The 16,887-nt window shown below is 37.1% G+C and overlaps 1 protein-coding gene across 1 annotated transcript in view; it reads left to right on the plus strand.

The window, feature by feature from the left end:
* Nucleotides 1-16,887, plus strand: part of Sytl5 (synaptotagmin-like 5) — a 92,238-nt gene that overhangs the window by 13,658 nt on the left and 61,693 nt on the right. The window contains exon 2 of the mRNA XM_013026733.1: nucleotides 11,945-12,154. Within this exon, the coding sequence (XP_012882187.1) occupies nucleotides 11,945-12,154 (210 nt within the window). The remainder of the gene's footprint in view (nucleotides 1-11,944; nucleotides 12,155-16,887) is intronic.

A 16,887-nucleotide genomic window follows, 5' to 3' on the forward strand; every position in this document is an offset into this window, starting at 1 on the left:
TTAATTTTATTTTATTTGTGAACATACTGTACAGAGGGGTTACAATTACATGGGCAGGATAATGCGTACATTTCTTACCAAGCATTGCAGCCTCCTCCTTCAATTTTTTTAATTGAGACAAAACCTTTCCCCAATTCTTAGAGGCTGATGGTGCTTTTTAATAGCCTTTGATTGGAAACTAATCAAAGTCTTTATGAAGTTTATTAGAACCAGAGTGGGGCTTGTTGAGTTGCAGCTCCATGGAGGGACTGTCTGTCATGAGAGACTTCATGATGAGATTCAATTTGGGCAGATACCATATGGTAGGTGAAGAAGTGCAAGCAGAAGAAACCTTTCCTGTTTACCAAAGATTAACTTTCAGTATGCATTGTGCACCGAGAAGGGGAACAGCAACACCTAATAACTACAATGTCCCTTCTCAGCAAACAAAACAAAACAAAAAACATTTGGATAGATGGAGAATCAATAGTTCACAAAAGAGTGGAGAATTTGGAAATAGGAAATTCTGAATCTGAGTCATCACTACACCACCTAGTGGCCTTAGAACCCACAGCAACTTGCTTCTGAGGAGTTCCTTTCTTTTTCTTTTTTTTTGGTGATACTAGGATTTGAATTCAGAGCCTCATGCTCTGCTTGCCTGGTAGGCTGGTACTCTACTGCTTGAGCCATGTTAGCCCATTTTTGCTAGCTATTTTCAATATGAACACTGAAAAACCTTTCTACCTGCACTAGCATAGAACCTCAGTCTTCTAGCTCTCAACCTGCAGAATAGCTTGGATTACATACTACATAAGTCACTAGCATTCAGCTCTTCCTTTTTTTGTACTGGTCATAGTGCTTGAACTCAGGGCCTACACACTGTCACTGAACTTTTGTGCTTAAGGCTAGTGCTGTACCGCTTGAGCCACACCTGCCCTTCTGGCTTTTTGGTGGTTAATTAGAGATTAAGAATCTCATGGACTTTCCTGCCCAGGATGGCTTTGAACCATGATCCTCAGATCTCAGCTTCCTGAATAATTAAAATTACAAACATTAATCACGATTGCTCAGGTATTTTCGTACTTTTTTATTTGCATATATTGTTATATAGCATACATTGTTAAATTTTTGTACATGCATTCGATGTACTCCATCACCCTTTCCTCAGTCTCTCTCCTTTCTCCTTTTCTCTTTTGAAACTGTGAAGTGGGAATCACAATGCCTTTTTTCATGGGCTGTCAAAGTTTAAGGTCACAACGAGTAAATAAGAGCACGTGTCATTACTGTAGTATGACCTTCAAGCTTCAATATTAGATTCTGCACATGGAAACTATAGTCAAAACAAAAAGATAATGTATGTATTTTTTTTCAAATTTCGTTTTGCGGTTTGGGGGATGGAATCCTGGGCCTTGCAATACTAGGCAAGAGCTCGGCCAGTGAATTATACTCCCATCCTAAAAAGGCAACATTTTTGTATTCAGAATACTGAAAAAAGATATGGTCAGACCTGAAATATCCTCAAGCAGATGTGAAATAGCACCAGACTTGATGGCATTGCCTTTTGGGTGTGAGTGAAAGGAGTGTTAGGAGCTGTACAGACATCAGCATCTAGCTGTTGGTACATTATTCTGTCTGCATATATTATTTCAGTGATGTTTGTTTCATTGTTTCTGGTTTGACAGAACATTTCATCAATCCCTGTCATTTTGCTCTCCTAATGTAATATGAAATTCTAGCTCTAGACCAGGATATAGTTTATTCGTATTGCACTAGAGCCTGAAGCAAAACCTCAGAGCAATGGCACAATATTGGAGCTAATATTTATTAAGCTCTTTTTTGTATGATACTAGGAATTCCACTAGGGGTCTGATGCTTGTTCAGCAAGTATTCTACCAGTTAAGCTACACCTCAAACCTTTCTGATTTCTTATTGCATTTGTTAGGAAAGAGATTTGGCTGTAGATATCAGATATGTTATGATGACTTAAACAAGGTACATATTCATTCCAAATATATTTTGGTCTAATGTGAAAATCTAGGTTGGTTAGCAGCATTGCTGTTTTGACTTTTAAAGCAAGAGTCTGGTCTCCTTGCCTTATTCCTCCTGCATCTTGAGAGTTCCCCCCTTGTTCTAGACTGATTCAGCTATAGGTTCTCAGCTCAGAACCTGGGATAAAAGGTTGAGGAAAAGAGTCTTCTCTTTCCTTTTAGGGACATGAATTACATGTTGTATGTGTCATTTCTGATCATATTCCATTGGCCAATGTTTACTCTCCTGACAAAAGCTCACTGAAATAAACACTGGGAAATCTAGTATGTTCATAGCTATTTTTATTCTGAGTAACATGCTATAAATAAATATATATATATATATTAATGGGCACAGTGTAATATTTCAACATCTGTCTACAGCATGAACTGACTAAATCAGGTTAACATTTCTTCTCTTTATCATTTCCTTTGGAGACATTGAGTTTCTCTCTTTTAGTTTTTCATAAACTATATACTAAGATATTGCGAACTCTTGTCACCTCCATTATGCTGTGAAACATTAGAATTTGTTCCCTCTACTTTACTGCATTTGGGTACTTGTTATCTAACCTCCAATTATTTCCCCTTCTCCCTACCTTCTCAGCCTCTAGTAATCACTATTCTACATTCAGGTCAGCCTTTTTTCAGTCCACCATATGAGACTATGTGATACTTGTGTTTGTGTGTCTATATCTTCTTTGACTTATCATTTTGCTGCAAATAACAAGGATAATGAAACATTATCCTTGACATCTGGACAATATTTCACTGTATCTATAGTCCATATTTTCTTTATTCATCCATCTATTGTGATTCTTCCTCAGAATCCCCACAATATCTTGTATCTTTTTCTTATCACTCAGGACTCTGCTTCCCTTATACATATCAGTTGATAGCCACCTAAGTTGATTCCATATCTTAGCTATTGCAAATAGTGATACAATAATATATACAATGAACGTACATTGAGTGTGTACATTTAGCGTGTACATGAGGTGTCTTTTAGCTTGCAAATTTTGTTCCTTTGGGATATATACCAAGAAATAGGATTGGTAGATCATATGGTGGATAGATCTATTTTTAATTTTTTGAGGAACCTTTCTATTATTTGACATAATAACTGTACTAATCTACATCTTTACCAACAGTGCATGTGGTCCCTTTTCTACATATCCTTAAAGACATGTTACCTTTGTCTTTGATAATAGCCATTCTGAGTTGAGGTGATATTCCACTGTGGTTTTGATTTGCATTTCTCTGATTAGTAATACTATGGAGCACATTTTTCATGCACCATTGAGTATGCACATCATGTGTCCAAATTTAAATAAATTACTTATCCCCTTCTCTGTTTACAAAAAAGACCAAGGTTTTGCTGTGTTACCTGGGTATTCTTAAACTCCTGAGCTCCAGTGATCATTCTGACTCAGCCTCCTATATAGTTAGGATTAAAGGCTCATGCCACCACATCTGGCAGTTTATTTTTGTTAAGTCTTTTGAGTTCCCTTTATTTTTGCTACATTTTTTTGGTCAGATGAATAATTGGAAAATATTTTATACTAGTCAGAAAATTGTATCTCCACTGTTAATTGTTTTCTTTGTTGTACAGGTGTTTCTTAATTTTGTCTCCTTAATTTTTCTATTTTTACTATTTTCAAATATATATATATATATTTAATTCATCTTTATTGTAAAGGTGATGTACAGAGGGGTTACAGTTACATAAGTCAGGTAATGAGTACATTTCTTTTTTAACAGTGTCACCCCATTTGAACTACTTTTGTCTATTTTTGCTTTTGTTTCTTGGTTTTGGAGGGTCTTAACCAAAAATTCATTGTGTATAAGAATGTCTTGAAGTGTTTCCCGTAGTTTATTCTAGTAGTTTCAGTTTCAGGTCTTATATTCAGCTATTTTACCCACTTTGAGTTGATTTTTATACAGGATAAGAGACAGGTAATATTTCAATAGTTTGCATATGAATACCCATTTTTTCCAGTATCTTTTATATAGGAGACTGTCTTTTCTACAGTATATGTTTTCACACCTTTGTGAAGAGTAAGTTGATTATAGATGCAGTAGTTTACTTCTGGGAATCTCTATTCTGTGTCCATCTTTTATGCCAGTGTTCTTCTGTATTAGTTACTTTGGTTCCATACTATGTCTTGAAATCAGCTAATATGATGCCTCCAGCTTTATTTGTTTTGTTTGATCTTTTTTAATATTTGAGGGAATTTTTGCTTCCATATGAGATTCAGGATTATTTACAAATCTAGTTTTTACTTTGAGTAGTGATGAACTAAGCATTCCACTAATAGAGACAAAAAGGAGAATAGATATTTCAAAAAGCAGAGTTGTCTATACTAGAATTACTATGCGTCATGCTATGCTAAATGCTTATAAATATCATCCTGTTTAATGCTCACAACAAGCCTGTGAGGTTGCTGTATAGACAGCATATTTTGAGACACAGATAAGGTAACTCCCCATAAGACTGGAGACACACACACACACACACACACACACACACACACACACACACACACGATGATACAAAGGACAAATGCAACAGCGATACTCACAAGACAATATGTTGGAAATGAACTTTACAACTTGGGGGGGGGTAGAATAGGGAGGAGGGAAAGTGGAGAAAAATGAGGGAAGGGGTAACAAGTTCAACAAGAAAGGTAGTCACTACCTTGTTTATTTAACTGTAAGCCCTCTGTACATCACCTTAACAATTCAAAAAACTTTAAAAAAATCTCAGAAAAATGAATTGTATAACAATTTGACCCCAGGCTATCTGCCACTACAGTTCTATGGTCTGGACTTTTACAGAATTCTCACTTGCTCATTATTTCCCTTTGGCCTTGATGTGTGTTCTACTCCATAACATTGTTTAAAAGCATCAAGGAATAGAGGATGCTTTATAAATTGTTTATTCATGACTTCCTCTTCCAGGCAGCTAATTGCTTGGATAGAATAAATTTCTAGCTTGTTTGGTGAAAAGTAGTGTTCTGTACAATGTGGCCTAGTTGAGGCAACAAAAGGAAAAATAGTAGCATATAAATCTGACTGGAATTTTAATGAAAGCAATTCCTGATCTGAAAGGAATGTGTCTAATGGATGATAAAACCAGAAGTCCTTTTAACACATTGAGCTGTTTTGATGATGGTACAGGAGGAAAAGAAATTCAATATATTACCATAATATAGAGATGCAAAGATTTCAGCATGAAATCATAGTCAAGATAGTCTATTTATTTGGTCTTTAAGATTTCAACTACATAAAGTTCATCAATTTATATATTAATATGAATGCATATGTATGGAAAAAAAGAAAATTAGAGAGTAAACTGATAATTGAAAATTCAAGAGTACCTTGGATCAGTCCAAATAAGGAATGGGTATTCACGAATTAAATTTCTTCAGCAGATGTTTTGCTTTTTCATTTTTACCTTTCCTGTCTTTGACCAGATTTTTAACATTGAAATTGGGTTATTTTTATCTCTATTACATTTTTTCTCCCACTTCCCATATTCTTTGCTTTTCTTTTGATAAGAACAAATAACAGGAATAATTAGAATTTTTAATATTTTGAGGAATCCAAATATTCTTGCTTTCTGAATAAAAGAATATGGAGTTTAGGAAGACAGAAAAGCTATGGAAACCATTATAAAGGAACTGAGAAAAATCTGTAATTTTTGAGTGTATAATTTTTGAAGTATGTTTGATCTGAATTTTAGGCAATTTTATTAACAAAGCCAACATTATGCATTGTTCTCTTTTTTTGTGCCCTTCAAGGGCATTAAGCCCTCACTTGACATGGCTGGTGCTCAATAACTTGAGTAATATCTCCAGTCCAGCATTTTGTTGGTTAACTGGAGTTGGCTTCTCATAGACTTTTATGCCTATCAGAAAACAATACCCCAGATCTCAGTGTTCTGAGTAGATAGGATTTCAAGCATGAGCCCCTGGTACTTGGCTCTCTTCTTCATTTTTAATAAAAATTAATTCATATTATAAAGCCACTATAATTCACAAAACATACTAATAGACTTTTTACAGGTTGCGCAAACATTCTTGAAAGAAGCCAGGAATGGAGATATTATCTTTATTTTGAAATTAGAGTTACCGGGACCCAAAGAGGTTAAGTAGAATGTGCAGTGATAACTAGTAATCAGCACAGTCACATCTTCCTTCCTTCTTTCCTCCCTCCCTTCCTTTCTTCCTTCCTTTTCTACCTTCCCACTCACTTCTCTATTTCTCTCTGTTGTTCACTTGATTTTGTTTAGACTTTGTTTTACTCAGTTATATCTATTGTGTTCAGGCACTGAGTCATGTGCTAAAAAATATAAAGCTATACAAAAAGGATATCAATTTTCCCTTTATGCCTATGTCTAGAGTCTTCCTTCCTGTAGTCTGTCCCCTATATAAACGCAAAGATTAAAGAGGAATGAGAGAGATAAAGGAAACCAGCAACAAGCAGCCAAATATGTGCAACTAAAAAATGTAGTGAGTGATGCAAAGAAACAGAAAACACTGCTACAAGTGAAAATAAGATGAGAACCAACTCAACTATAGATCTGGTGGTCAGAGAAGCCTCTCTGGGGAATCAACAATAGAAAAGCAGAAATAGAAAAGATGTGTGTGAGCCAACAAAACTGAGAATTAGATTATTATCAGTCACCAAGTCACACCTGAACAAGAGTACCATTGGCTAGAAACAATGAAAGTTTCTTAATCAGGCTACATGCTTATGAGAGGGTGGGCTGGGAATTATATTTCAGAGCATCCTCAGACCACAAACCAGATTTGTAGTAACAGATACTGTTTTAGATGTTGCATTCTCCATAGAAATAAGAGAATGTATAATTGACTATGAACTTGATCTTTAAAATTCCATGTAAAATTGCACACCACATTTCATGTATCAGTGCAAGTCACATCACCACATCTAGCTTCAAGAGGGAAGGAATGCCCAATCCGAACTGTGAACAAGTTGGAGGATGGGAACCATTTAGCAGAAATGCTTACAGTGCTTGTGAATGGAGTGGGGAGAGGCCTTCCCAGCTGAGGAAGGAGCATGAAAGTAGGACTTGTAGTGGGGAAGAACTTGGTTATTTAGGAAACTTAACATAGAACCATGTTGCTTAGATATAGTAAGTAGATGGAAAATGACCAGAGGAAGCAGTAGACAGTAAGGGGCTACATTAGGCAGATTTTTATAGGTTATGGTGGCACATGCCTGTAATCTCAGCATTCTAGCAAGCTGAGTCAGGAGAACTCAGTGAATTCAGTAAATTCAGTCTGAGGTATATAGGGATAGCCTATCTCAAAAAAGAAACTCATGAACAAAAATAAGCACCAAGGTATAAAAAATAAGAGTTTTAAGCAAAGGAACAGCATGTTATTGGAAATGTTTGTAAGTAAATATTATCTAATAACACAATTATTTTATGAAGAACTAATTAGAAGTTAAAATAATGTAAGGACACCAAACAGGCACATTTTCAAGCTTTCTTCTATCTTGGCTCTAAGGAAAAGTAAGCTGAGAAGAAAACTGATGGATATGAGGAAGTGATGAGTTGGTGGCAACTGAAAATTATTTCAGTGAGGGTCTTCAGCAAATGAGCTAGGAGAAAATGATCTAGTTCTCAGAAAGTACAATGCTTGAATTCATGACTTTGAATAAGACATAGTTTCTAGAGATGACAAGTTCCAAGGTTTACCCTTGAGTTTGGATGGTGCATATGGACAGAAAGAAATGAGGAAGTTCAATCTGAACAGGCCAAAGAAACAACAACTCAGGGAGTGTTTTGCCTGAGGATGTTATAGTTACCATGAACTTATGCCAAAAGAAGAGAATGTTTTCTGTGCTTGTATCAAATTACCACAAACAAAGTAGCTTAAGGCAAGGCAAATATTCACACTTCAAGAGATCAGAAGCCTAAAATAAATATCAATAATACCTGGAGGAACATACTCTCTCCAGAGGTTCTAAATAAGAATCTGATCTTTGACTTTCTAACTCTTGGTGGTTCCTGGCACTCTTGGGCTGGGAACACATCACCCCAGTTTCTGCTTCTGTACTCACACTGCTTTCTCCTCTGAATACCTTCTCCTCTTCTGTCTATATCAAATCTTCCTCTACCTCATCCTTAACCTACACTTATGATTACATTGGCCCACCTGGATAAAATCTGGCCCACCAGATTTTAACTACTATATCTGCAGACTGACATTTTCAAGCTCCGTGTCTTTGGCTGACCATTATTCAGCCTACTACAAAGGGAATAAATTGTGTGAAAATATTCAAAAGATGAGGAAAAGCGACTAAGAAGGTGGTAGATTGTGACCCTTAAGAAGGAGTGGAGCTGGGAACTAGGGGTTCATACCTATCATTCGAGCTACTCAGAAGGCTACAACCTGGAAGTTTGGAGTGCTAATCCAGCCTGGTCAGAAAATCCTGTAAAACTATTCTCAGCAACATGCTGGATTAGTGGTATGGCTCAGTGGAGGGTTGCAGCCATCTCTCTCCAAGAAAGCCAAATGAAAGCATGAGACCTGGAGTCCAAGTTCCAGTAATGGAAAAGGAGAAGGAAAAGGGAAGAAGAGGAGAAAAAGGAAAAGGAGAAAGAGGAGGAGGCAGCAAGTGGGAATATGGTTTTTTTTAATTGTGAAAATACTGTCCAGAGGGGTTACAATTACATGGGCAAGATAATGAGTACATTTCTTATCAAGCATTGTAGCCTCAAGTGAACCATGAAATAAGATTGCCTGAAAGGAGGGACTGCAGCCTAATGGAGAATTTATGTGATGTAAATCTAATCCCAGCAAAGTGCTGATGGCTCACACCTGTAATCCTAGCTACTCAAGAGGCTGAAATCTGAGGATCAAGGTTCAAAGCCAGCCTGGGCCAAAAAGTCTGTGAGACTCTTATCTTGAAAAAAACACCAGAAAACCAGAAGTGACGTTCAAAGTGATAGAGCGCTAGCCTTAAACTAAAGAACTGAAGGGCAGCACCCAGGCCCAGAGTTCAAGCCCCACAACTGACAATAATAATACTATTAATAATAACTATTATTATTAGTATTATGCCTCAAAAAATGAGTCATTCCTCAATCCTCTTTTTGTCTCTTTCTATTAGAGAGAGTGGAGTATCGCCTTCTCAGTCTCTTTTACAGAAGGTGACAATGATGTGACCTTGTCTAGCCAAGGAAACCTAAGAGGAATTCTGATGAGAGGACTTCTAGGTCAGCTTATGTTTTCCAGCTTACAGACAGAAGAGCTGCACAGATGCAGCTTATGCCCTCCTCACCCCATCCCACACACGCACACTTTATTCTTCCTTCCTTAAATAAAAGAAGCTGTGCTGGAACTGCCTAGTCCTTTTGCATAGGAATGATAAACCACACTTTGAGTTTAGGGATGCATTAGGATGAAAGGACACTGAGTCCTTATTGATGTTAGTTTGTAACTTAGAGTTTATTGTTGTGTGGAATCAAAGAAAAAAAGAAATCCAGTTGTTAAGCCTGTTACTTCAAACTAGAGACATTTCTAGCTTATATGGATGGTATCTCTGTGAGAGAGAAGAGCAAGTACTATCTTTCTGTTTTATGGTCTTTGTATCAGTCCTTTTTCTTTTTCTTTCTTTTTTTGTTCCTTTCTCTCTTTTGTTCTCTTCCTTTTTCCTTTCTTTTTCTGTCTTTCTCTCCTATCAGCCTTTCTGTCTGATTAACAGGAAGACAATGATAGAAGGAAGGAAGGAAGGAAGGAAGGAAGGAAGGAAGGAAGGAAGGAGGGAGGGAAGGAGGGAGGGAGGGAGGGAGGGAAGGAAGGAAGGACAGATGGGAAGGAGGGAGGAAAGAAAGAAAGGAAAGACAGAATGAGAAGGAAAGAAAGAAAAAGAAAAGGAAGGAAGGAAGAAAGAAAGGAAAGAAAAGAAAAAGGAAGAGAGAGAGAGAGAAAGGCAAAGAGAAGGACCAAAGTTCAGAGATGGAAGTATGGAAGAAAAGAGAGGGATAGAACAAAAACTAGAAGAAAGATAGGCAAATGTAAAGACAGACAGACAGGATGACAGACATACAGGAAGACAGACAGTGGGAAGGTGGCTTAGTGGTAGAGCACTTGCCTTGCATGCATGAGGCCCTGGGTTCGATTCCTCAGCACCACATGGGCAGAAAAAAAAGCTGGAAGTGGTGCTGTGGCTCAAGTGGTAGAGTGGCTAGACTTGAGGTGAAGAGCTGAGGGACAGGGCCCAGGCCCAGAGTTCAGGCCCACAACCTAACTCCAAAAAAAAAAAAATACAGAAAGAAAAGAAAAGAAGGAAGAGAAAAGCAGACAAAGGAAGAAAGACAAGGCAGAGAGAAGGACAGATGGACAAGAGAGACAGACAGAAGTCTAAAAGAAAAGAGAGGGAAAGAAAGACATACAAAGACATACAGAAAAGCTGACAAAAAATCTACAGAGAAAGATAGAAAGGCAGAGTGATTGATATATAAATAGTAAGACTAATAGGCAAACAGAATGACAGAAATACAAAGACAGACAGACAGACAGACAGACAGACAGAGAGGCAAACGGACTTTCTGACCAAAGCTGGAATTGGTTCCTTAGTAGTATGTACAAGATCATTTCTGCCCTTGGGAACATGCTAATCTGGTTGCGTAGAACAGAAAGTTACTATCACAAATGTAGAAAGGACATGATATGAAATATGTGAAATGATTGTGGAATCTTCTTTACTATAATAGAGCCATTTGTGTTGAAGAAGGGAATGGCAATCAATAGCATATCTAAAGTATTTAAATAGGAATAAACTTAACTTTTAGAACAGTGTTTCCCAAATCCAGCACTGTATTAGAATAAATCGAGAAGCTTTAAAAATACCATTGCTTTAGCCACATTCCAAACCAATGATACTGGATTCTTTGGGCATGAGACCTGGGAATTGGTCATTTTTAAATCTTCCCTGATCATTGCAACAGATAGCTTTAGAATGTATAACTCGAGAAGAAATATGCCAAAGCTGTGCTTCTCAAACTCAAATCAGATTTTTAAAAAACAGATTCTGATCAAGTGGGTATGAGGTAGGGCCAGAGATTCTGCATCCTAACACGTTTCCAGAGGGTGCTGATGTTGTGGCAACAGGGGGTGTACATGGAGCAGCAAGTCATTAAAAGTAGTAAGTAGGTTCCATATCACACAGTAAAAGTAGACATTGGACCTAGCATTTATTGAGCACACATTATCTCATATCTCATTTAATCTTATCACACAACCATAGAAGTCAGACACTGGTAGCTAATGCCTGAAACCCTAGCGACTCAAGAGGCTGAAATGAGGGGATTGAGATTCCAACCCAGCCCAGCCAAGAAAAAAGTCTGAGACACTCCATCTCCAAATATAACCAGCCAAAAGCCAGGCTGCAGGTATGGCTCAAGTGTTAACACCTGGACTGTAACATAACCATGTCTGACAGCAGAGCTAATAGGTGAATTGAAATTTCTGGCAATTCTCAACTGCAAAGCAAAAGTGTTTACATTTTCTGAAATGCTAGGCAATATATTTGTAGGGGCAAACTTCGTGGAATCGCTTAAGGAAAACTCCAGTGCTTCCAGACCCTGTTATTTCATATAGTATTATATCTAGGAAGGCAGAGAACATGGTCCTTTGTATGCCTCCATACTGCACCAGTGCTCCAGGGTTACAGTGCTGGTGGAGGACGTCAAAAGTAAAACACAAACCTATTTTTTCATTGGTCATACCAAAGGATTGTTGATGGTGTTGAGAGAAATTGTATTTCCAAAAAAGAAAGAAAGAAATATATTTGGCAGTGATTCCTTGATTCAAATATTCTTTCAAAATGAAAATAACATTTCATAAATATAGATAGCTCTGCTCCTATTCATAAAGTGATTTTTTTTCTCATTCCAGGAAGCTGAAAAATGAGCTCTTAGAAGCAAAACGTAGAAGTGGAAAGACTCAGCAGGAAACCAGCAGAGTCTGTGTTCACTGTCAAAGAAACCTGGGCCTAATCTTTGACCGGGGAGACCCATGTCAGTCCTGCTCCCTTAGGGTGTGCAGTGACTGTCGGGTAGTGGGACTGGATGGCAGCTGGAAGTGCACTGTCTGTGCCAAAGTCGCGTGAGTTTCGCCCTTTTTCCTGGAAAATTGAAATTGGATGACTGAAGGGATTGGAATGGGGGAAACAGGAAAGAATTTGTAAGAAATATTTAATTTTTGTAATATTTAAAATGTAAGGATCGAGAGTAAAGTTAAAAGTATAATCTAACTATAGGCTTGGGTCCTGTGTGTGTGACAGGACGAGGAGAGAGAGAGAGAGACAGAGAGAGAGAGAGAGAGAGAGAGAGAGGAGAAAGAAGAAAGCTAAAATATTTCCTGAATTTCCTTCAAACCTACTTGTCTCTGAGAAAGGGCCAAGGGAAGGAGCCTTAGCTGAAGCGGGGCAAGGGTGTAAGGGGGGGGCGCGAGGGGGGGGAGAAGTGGGGCATGGATTTCATTCTAGTAACTTGGGTATAGATCACAATCATTGTTTTCTAAGCATATTGTCTAGCATGTCATTCTCCTCCAGACATCCCAGTTTCCTCTTCTCAGGGGAGCTTGACATTGATCTTTTCCTGTGGTTGAAGTGGAGGGTATTGAAATCAAGTTTGTTTGGTATCTCTTTTCCCTTCACTGTCTTCCTTTTATTGGTGTTTAAAAGGTTATCTTGGGAAGAAAACTGAATAGTGTGACCTTCCTTTTCTGATTTCTGTGAATGAAGAACACTGTTCTGTTGAAGGCATTTGTATTTTGTGATTGCATTACTTAACCAGATAATTTTCCTGTATTGTTTCATAAAGGTGACCCTGAATAGGACAATTCATACTATGTTTCAACACTGGATTGAATTAGCAGTTCAGAATAAATGGATTTTATTTATTTATTTATTTTAATATATATTTTTTACTGTAAAGATACTGTACAGAGGGGTTACAGTTACATAAGTAAGGAAATGAGTACACTTCCTATTGAGCATTTGTTTTTCCCCTGCCATCCCTATTTATTTATTTTATTACTTACTTTGGCTATATCACTTTGATTTACGTAAGTGATTACCTTCAATTCTTGGTCCATATAAACGAATTTCATTTTAGTATCTCCCTCAGCCCCATTTGCAAACATCCTTGAATGGTGACAAAATCATTGACATATGAGGTTCATCATAACCTTTTACTGATTTGAAAGTTTTTTATTTATTTGAAATACAAGTCGTGTTGGTTACTTATGTTGCAAGTATCTTCTCTCACCTTCTGACTTGGCTTTTTCTCTTTTAATGGTGTCATTTGGCGAACAGAAATCTCTTTCAGTAGTTTATTTATATTTCCTATATCATTAATGGAATTTTTCCTTTATACTGTTAAGAACAGTGTGACACTTAAATCATAAAATAATCTCCTATGCAGTCTGCACTTGTACTATTTTACCTTTACATTTATAATCCACCTCAAATTGACTTCTGTATAGGAACTGATTTATGTGTTTTAAATGGAAGTTATGCAGTAGTTGTTTTAGTAGCTACTGTTTTTGGTTAATTATGTTGTTCAACGGTTTTATCTCTTTGTTCATTTTTAAATTAAATATTCACTCCGAGATATGCTAAATTCTATCAAAAATAACTGGACTTTTTATTTATCCATTCAATTCTGATTAATTTTGCCCATATGTTTAGATTTACTACATAACCATCCTTTTTATGCTCTGTATACTTTGCTATACCTGTATGTTTCAATTTGGATATTTTTTTCTTCCACCCTCAGGAGTACCCTTTAGCATTTACTTTTTAAAATGTTTTTATTATCTTTAAGCAGTTGTAGAAAGGAGCTGCCATCCAACAAAGCAGTTTATGAAAACTGTGTGTTGATCAGTCACCCATTTCAATACTCACGGGTCCCTCCTAACCTATCCCTTCCCTCACTTTTCTTAATTTTTAGGTTATGCAATGCTCTTTTTTTGCCATTTAACAGAATAGTTTATATATAAAATTCATCTCGATAGTATTTGCTTAGGTATAGTTCTACTAGTGATGAATACTCTATAAAGTTTTTTTTCTCAGCCAGATGCCAGTGGCTCATGCCTGTAATCCTAGCTACTCAGGAGGTTGAGATTTGAGGATCATGGTTCAAAGCCAGCCCGGGCAGGAAAGGCTGTGAGACTCTTATCTCCAATAAACCACCAGAAAACAGAAGTGGCTCTGTGGCTAAGTGGTAGAGCGCTTGCTTTGAGCTGAAGAGCTGAAGGACAGCGCCCAGGCCCAGAGTTCAAGCCCCATGACCAACCAAAAAAAGATAAATAAAGTTTTTTTCTTAATACAGTTGTATTTTGTTCTTAGTTTTTAAACATTTTCATAGGTTATTGTATTCAGCATTTTAAAACTTAAATTTGTTTTAAATGATATCTAAAATCATAATAGATGTGGTACTATGTAAATGTTTCAAGGTATATATTTATTGTATAATGTTTAAATAATTTAAACCTATCTACTTCCTCAAACACTTATTAGTTCCTTATAGTAAAAACCCTCAAAATTCTGTAACATTGAAAAATGTATAGTACATTATTGTTGTCTATACTGTATAACAATTCCCTAGCCCCTCTCTCTCCCTCTCCCTCCCTCTCTCCTTCTTTCCCTCTCTCCCTGTCTCTCCGTTTTTCCCTCTCTCCCTCTCTCTCCCTCTCTCTCATCTCTCTCTGTCTCTCTCCTCTCCCTCTCTCCCTCTCTCCTTCCTCTCCCTCTCCCTCCCTCTCTCTCCCCCTTCTCTTCCTCTCCCTCTTCCTCCCTCCTTCTCTCTCTGTCTCTCTCTCTGTGTCTCTCTCTCTCTCTGCCTCCCAAGCATAAAAAATAAACTATAAAAAAAAAACAATTCCCCAAAGCTTCTTGTTCCTACCAAACTGTTACTAATCAACTGCCTTCTTTTTTGCAGGGGGTGGGGGAACACGTCCATCATGGACTTGAACTCAGGATCTGGGGCACTATTCCTGAGCTTTTTCCCTCAAGACTAGCACTCTACCACTTTGAGCCACAGCACCACTTCCAGTTTACTGGTGGTTAATTGGAGATAAGAATCTCATGGACTTTCCTGCCTGGGATGGCTTTGAACTGTGATCTTCAGATCTCAGCCTCCTGGGTAGCTAAGATTACAGGCATGAGCCACCAGCACCTGGCTTATCAACAGTCATTGATCAAATTTTCCCCCTCCCTCCTCCTCAGTACTCTCCCCAACCTCTATAACTACCATTCCACTCTCAACTGTGACTCTGGCCTTTTTTTAATACCACATAAGACAAATCATGCAGTACCTGTCTTTCTGTGACTGACTTATTTTACATTATGATCTCCAGTTTCTTCTATGTTGTGAATGACAGTATTTCATTCTCTTTATATCTAAATAGTATTCCATTATGTATAGGGACCCACACTTTCTGTACTCACTAACTTGTGTATACTTAGGTAGATTCCATTTATTGGCTGTTATGAATATGCTGTAATGAACATGTGAATGTGCTGCAATGAGTTCAGAGATCTCTTTGATATGCTGATTTCATCTCCTTTGGATACATGCCTGGTAGGGGGATTTCTGGATCTTGTGGTAGTTCTATTTTGAATATTATGGAGAACCTCTGTATTCTTTTACACAAATTTCACTGATGATACTAGGTGGAAAGTTATTAACTTTCAGTAGGTTGCAGATTCCATTTGCTTCTGCTTCCTAATATTTCTGTTATGATAGCAGATAGCAGTGCAGAGTTACTTCTTCAATGGTTTTTTGTTGTTGTTGTTGTTTTTACTATTTCGCCATTTTCTACTGGGTTTTTTAACAGTTTCTATAGCATGCCTCAATCTGGTTTTCTTTGTATTTCTCCATCTTGATGTTTCTAAAACATCTTATATATGTGCCTTAATGTCTTTTGTCCTATGTGACAATTTCTTACAAAGTAGCTCTTCGTTTCTTCTCCTCTATTATCTCCTTTACTCAGCTATCCCAAATATATGTTAGTCATATTCGATATCTTTTGTGTATCTCTTGGGCTCTGTTCTATATTTTCTATCTTTGTATATGTTTAACTTCAATTTGCATAAACATTTTTGCCTATCTTCAAGTCCATGAATCTGTCGTTGGATATGTCCAATTTGCTGTTAAATCCATCAATTTAATCCTTAAATTCAGTTGTTTGGTTTGCAGTTTTGGAATTTCCATGTTATGCTGCATCTCTGCTGATGTTCTTCTCATCCTTTGCTTACACTTTCCTCACTAAATTATTTACAATTATTCTTAAATAGAGGAATTTTGGTTCGTTATTTGAGTCCCTTTCAAACTGCTTGGATTTTTAGTTATTTCTCTTGTTTTTGCTCATGCTTTCTTCCCATAATCCTGATAGTTTTTGACTGACTGTCAAAACTTATAAAAATAATAAATGTCAGTTATACCTTAAAACATTTATCTATGGTGAATGTATTCATAATTACATTAATCAAGTCAGAAACTGAACAAATTTCAAAACGGAGGTCTCAATCCCCACAAGAGTTGATCTGTTTCTGTATAACATTTACTCCTAGGCAATAGTCCTTTAGGGTCTCATAGCATACCTATCAGGTAAGGAAGACAACTGGTTTTCCATTATATAGATAGTGAAAATAAAAACAATAGGCGAATGTATATTTATAGAGCTGGGGTTGTATCTACTTTTTGTGTGTATTGCTAAAGGTCAAACCTAAGGCTTGAACATGCTAGGCAAGTGCTCTACCCCTGAGCTACATCTGTAGTCCTTGGTAATTTTGGAAAAGAGTCTTTCTATATTGAGCACACTGACCTCAA

The sequence above is a fragment of the Dipodomys ordii genome, unplaced genomic scaffold (assembly GCF_000151885.1).
Source record: "Dipodomys ordii isolate 6190 unplaced genomic scaffold, Dord_2.0 Scaffold96, whole genome shotgun sequence".
Classification (NCBI taxonomy): Eukaryota; Metazoa; Chordata; class Mammalia; order Rodentia; family Heteromyidae; genus Dipodomys; species Dipodomys ordii.